This window comes from Archocentrus centrarchus, chromosome 16 (assembly GCF_007364275.1).
Source record: "Archocentrus centrarchus isolate MPI-CPG fArcCen1 chromosome 16, fArcCen1, whole genome shotgun sequence".
Lineage (NCBI taxonomy): Eukaryota > Metazoa > Chordata > Actinopteri > Cichliformes > Cichlidae > Archocentrus > Archocentrus centrarchus.
The window spans coordinates 20,378,547-20,383,629 of record NC_044361.1 but is presented as its reverse complement, the minus strand read 5'-3'; the positions used below and the strand labels follow the sequence as shown (position 1 = coordinate 20,383,629).

The 5,083-nt window shown below is 37.8% G+C and overlaps 1 protein-coding gene across 2 annotated transcripts; it reads right to left on the bottom strand.

The window, feature by feature from the left end:
- Positions 1–209: 209 nt before the first annotated feature.
- LOC115794916 (sialic acid-binding Ig-like lectin 16) lies at positions 210–4,831 on the bottom strand. 2 transcript variants are annotated; one of them, XM_030750618.1, is made up of 9 exons: positions 4,701–4,831; positions 3,344–3,412; positions 2,785–3,192; positions 2,389–2,682; positions 2,083–2,182; positions 1,924–1,959; positions 1,813–1,845; positions 1,053–1,067; positions 210–570 (listed from the first exon to the last, which is right to left on the bottom strand). In XM_030750618.1, exons 2-8 carry the CDS (start codon positions 3,387–3,389, stop codon positions 1,055–1,057), a joined length of 930 nt encoding a protein of 309 aa, XP_030606478.1. In that variant the 5' UTR covers positions 3,390–3,412; positions 4,701–4,831; the 3' UTR covers positions 210–570; positions 1,053–1,054. The 2 variants fall into 2 exon arrangements, with proteins under 2 accessions (XP_030606478.1, XP_030606479.1); XM_030750619.1 differs by having other exon boundaries at positions 2,785–3,081.
- Positions 4,832–5,083: the final 252 nt, after the last annotated feature.

The window sequence follows — 5,083 nt, the reverse complement described above, 5'->3', positions numbered from 1 at the left end:
GAACACTGAAGGTATTTGGGAAGTTCTTTTCCAAGTAAGCTACATTTTGTACAGTTGAAAGAATGCATATTAAAATACTGACTCACAATTCCTGAAACATTTTATTCTACTCAAAAATGAGAAAGATTTGCAAGTATTTCATTCTGGGGAAGATGCAGCTGCATTACAAATCAAGCAATGACGCAGTGATAAATTCAGTCTCAGCACAAATGAAGATTTAATGTTCAAAAAGCGGCTCACATTACTGATACATCTGCTTAGAAAACAGGAAGCGGTGGGTGTGTTGCTTTGGTACATGTTTAGTAAATTTTGTTAGCACAATCACAAAACCACAGCACATCCATTCATGTATGAAAAAAAATGCACTGTACCATTTGATGCAAAAAAAAAAAAAAAGGCTATAAGCTGATGGTGAAAAAAAGAAGCTGTTTCCCTCACTAATGAAACATTTTTATATTATATTTTTGTGTTTTAACATTGATCATGCTATTTTTTTTTTCCTGAAGCTGATAAGCAAATGAAGAATGTAACCATCTGACTTCAGTCCCCTTCTTGATCTCATTTGATTACCTGAAAAATAAGAAAAAAAGAGGTTTGAAGTACGTGTGTGTATGAGTTTAAGTTCAACCAAAGGAACAAAGGACATAAACAGAAGGGATCAGGAGCAAGAGATATAACCAAATAGGCTGGAATCCTCCAAAGAAGGGAAGTAAAACAAAACATGAGAACAAAAAATCTGTCAACAAATTAAACACAACTAAGAACACTAAACTAAATACTCTGCATAATGAGTGTCTATCTTTCTATTGTTCTTTAATGCTTTGTGAAGTGAAATTCGTCACTGCAAGAAGGACAGAAGGACTCCTGCAAACCTAATTTAACTTTCCTTTGTGCAGTGAGATTTGTTTAATTTTATTTTAATTTGCAGTATTTTAAAGAAATATTTAGCCTATGAGAAAGTTTTGACTGACAAGGGTTATAACTGTAAATCCAACACAGCTAATAATGGACGTGTGGATATTCAAGCAGCATTCATTTGTTTCATATCTCACCTTTAGTGTCTTCCCCTGATAAACAACAGAAAAGAGAACAGAAATAAGATAGCATTTTAGATTTACATACATACAAGATATCAACCCCACCAACAAAAATAAACATACCCTGTTGTTTGAAATTACTTTTACACCACTGAGATGTTGGTGCATTAAAGGACAGAGCTGAAGTTAGTGAAGTACCAAAAATGTAAAAGCCCTCTGGCCTGTAAATTAATGGCCTAGACCAGCCATTCCCAAAGTCAAGAGTGCTGCAGCCAACTTAAAAACCAGAAAATCCCATGGGGCCCACCCAAACTTAAATCTTCACTCTGATCAAAATACAAGAGAAAGTGATGTATTTCCTTGAAAATTGCGTTCAAAAAGCATAAACAACACAGACTGGAAATTGCTAATACTGCCCAGTCATATGTAAAATGTTACTGCCAACCCACTCTCCACTGGGACACAAAAGTAACCACCCCATTACAATTTTTAATTCATTTGATATATAAACAGATAATTTTTTATAAATATGTAACTGTACATACTTGTGAGTAATTTCAAACTGAATTTCTGTTATTACTCTGGCCCACCACGTGGCTCCAGCCCCCACTTTGCAAGGTATTGGGCTAGAATAATTTAAGTAGAAAATGTAAACCTCGACCTGGACTCTTCTACTCTTCCGAAGATTTTGGATTAAAAAAAAAAAAAAACCTACATATAGTACCTCATGCTCCAAAATGTTAAAAAAACAAAACAAAAAACAACAGTAACTCACCTGCGAGATAATCGGGAAAGCCTGTTCCACATGCTGTCATAATCAAAACAATATTTACATTAATCACAGACTCTGAGACAAACTGCATCTGATCCAAAATAGCTTACTTACGTTCCGTCTTGATTTTGGAGCTCTGCAATACGGTTTCTAAAGCAGAGAGAAAAAAAAAATTTATATATATGTTAAGGAGCATAGAACTGATGAGAGGAAAAATGTTCCCTCCTTGTTAACAGAAAGGTTAATTCGCTAAAATAAGTACAAGTGACTCACTTGTATTTTTTTGCCATAAAAATGCAGAGGATGCCAAAGAGCAGAGCAATACCAATCCCCACTGCACTGGGAATGATGATGTGATTGTAGCTTTCAATACCTGAAAAAAACAAAACAAAACAGAATTTGTATTCATTCATTCATTCTTTTTTTTTTTTTTTTTTTTTTTAACAACAGAGGGTGACAACATCCAGTATGCCTACAGTCATCGGAACATGCCATGAATAGTGATGTTAAGATTTTTTTTGGTTATAAAAAGTTAAGGAGAAACAACACATTGAAAGGAAAACACTGAAAGGATCTCACGTGTTACACTGAGTCTGACTGTTGAGGATGCCTTCTGCTGTCTACTAAATTCAGCTGTGCAGGTCAGCTCACTGTTGTCATCCTTCACCTCAGCAATAAATGTCAGGATGGACAGTGTCTCCATTTTTCCAGAATGAATTTCTCTCTGATACAGAATAACCCCACTGGTCTTCAAATTCCAAGTGAGTTCAGGTACATGGGTGGGGCAGGTGTGTATGACTGAACAGATGACAGTGTAGGGCTCTCCTTGGCTGACTGATTTTGGGTGAATCAGTGTAGGCTCTGGAGGAGTAGCTGAAAATGAAAAAAGGCAGGAATAAAGTAAGAGGCAAAGTGATGTAATAGAAAACTTGCATAGATTTTTGAAGTCATGTTGGTGACAAGTTGATGACATACGGATCATGTTCAACTCAGCGCAGTCTTCAACAAAGGAGAACTTGTCCTTGGTGGGTTCATTGTCTTCTGTTCGCACTAGTTCAACCCGGAAACAGAAAGGGCCGTTGTCATGATTTTTAACATCAGTTATTTCTAAGGTGCAGTTGTTCTGACCCAGATGTCCCAACATCCTTGTCCGGCCCTTAAAGTTGTCCAGGATCATTGTAGAATCATCATGATAGATGTTATTTCCCTTTGTATCTGGACTTCTATCTTTATAGTGCCACATCGCTCTGAGTCTGGGGGTGGGCAGGTTTCCTCCAGTATGAGAGAATGAACATGGTATCACAACACAGGATTCAACCAGAGCATCAATGTTTTTTACAACAGTGGCCTTCCATATGTCACTGAACACAGAGCTACAAATGGCTGAAAGAGATTTAAGGGAATGTCAGTGAAAATATCACTTCTCTTACATGTCTTAAATGCCATAAATTATTTTCTTCTCTTTTTTCCACTTAACAAAGGTATACAATATTTGTAAAATTACTGTAAATGAAGGGATGATGGATCATGTTACCTGCTAAAAGCAGACAAGGTATCATAACCTTTGTCTTTTTGTCCATGGTTCTCAGGGATCTTGTAATAACTGCAGGATTTTTAAATGGAAAAATAAATAAATAAATAAATAGAACAAAAATAACTTCAGTACATGCAAATTACAACACAAATTCAAAGTGAAAAAACTTGAAAAATATATTTATATGAAACACAATGTACCACTGTGTATGCTGTCTGTATTTTGTCACACCATTCATTTCATTATACTTTGGTAGGAAAATGGGAAATAACAACAGCAATTTATTAACACATAAAAACATACATGGAAATAGAGTACATAAGGCAAAAACAAAGTTTGTACAATTCTAACAAACTTAAAGTCGCCATACTCCATGGTGCTGGAGTATGGCGACATGTAGCAGCGGCAGTGTATGGGTATGTGAGCAGTAGTTTATGGTCGCAGCTGACTTTTAACGTAATCTTAAGTAACTTATTTTTTTTTCTCTATTTTATTTATTTTTATTATTTTTTAATTTTTAACGTGTGGGAATTTTTGCAACAATATGGCTTATATTAGACCGATAGTCCTTCTCCTCATCTTGACGATGACCTGTCACTTTTTGAGAGGTTTCTGTGGACATTCTCAGTTTCTTCAGTATAGTCGAGAGTCCCTTTGGTTTTTACGGAACCCCAATGTCGGAGATGTTAAGCTCATGGCGGCTTTACCGGCCAAAATTCTTCGGCATGATTTCACCACGATGAACAAGAACTGGAGACCTAAACCAACGGCGGTGAGGAAAAGGGGCAGACGCGGAGGAGTGCGATAGAGACTGAGAAGGCAAGGCCATCGGAGAATTCCTCTTCCCACAATCATCCTCGCCAACGCGCAGTCCCCGCGGAATAAAGTTGACATTCTTCAGGCTAACGTCAACTTTTTACCAGAATACAAGAATGCTTTTCTCATCGCTCTTACGGAGACATGGCTCAAGCAGCGGGACTTACAATCGGAGCTAGAAATCACTGGTTTTGGAGAACCTCTGAGGTTCGACAGAGACCCGACTGTGACTGGTAAGGCCCTGGGCGGGGGTCTCTGTTTTTATATTAATAAGAACTGGTGTCGTAACACGGTGGTGAGGGAATCACTGTGTTCTCCTGATGTTGAACTTTTATCTGTCTCTCTGCGTCCTTTTTATTTACCAAGAGAATTCCCACAGATATTTGTTACTCTTGTGTATGTTCACCCGAGGGCTAATGTGGAAGTCGCCACTAGGATCATAGTGGAGACGGTACACAGACAACAGTGCATCGCACCAGATGCCCCCAATTTTGTAATGGGTGACTTTAACCAATGTAAACTTGGGAAGTCGCTCACTAACCTGCATCAATATGTAAATTGCCCCACGAGAAATTTGAAGACTCTGGATCATTGTTATGGATGCATTAAGGGAGCTTATAAATCTTTTAGCAGAGCTCCTCTTGGCATGTCTGACCACAATGTTGTTTATTTGGTTCCCACCTATAAATCTGTCCTGAAGGGAACAAAACCCCAGCGTCGCCTGGTTCCAGTATGGTCAGCGGAGTCCATTCAGACCCTTCAAGCGTGTTTCTCTTGTACCGATTGGGACTTATTCAAAAGAACCTGCTATGACCTAGATGAAATTACAGAGACTGTCACAGCATACATTAATTTCTGTGAAGACCTGATAATCCCAAAGAAGGAAATTTGCATATTTCCAAACAACAAACCATGGGTATCCAA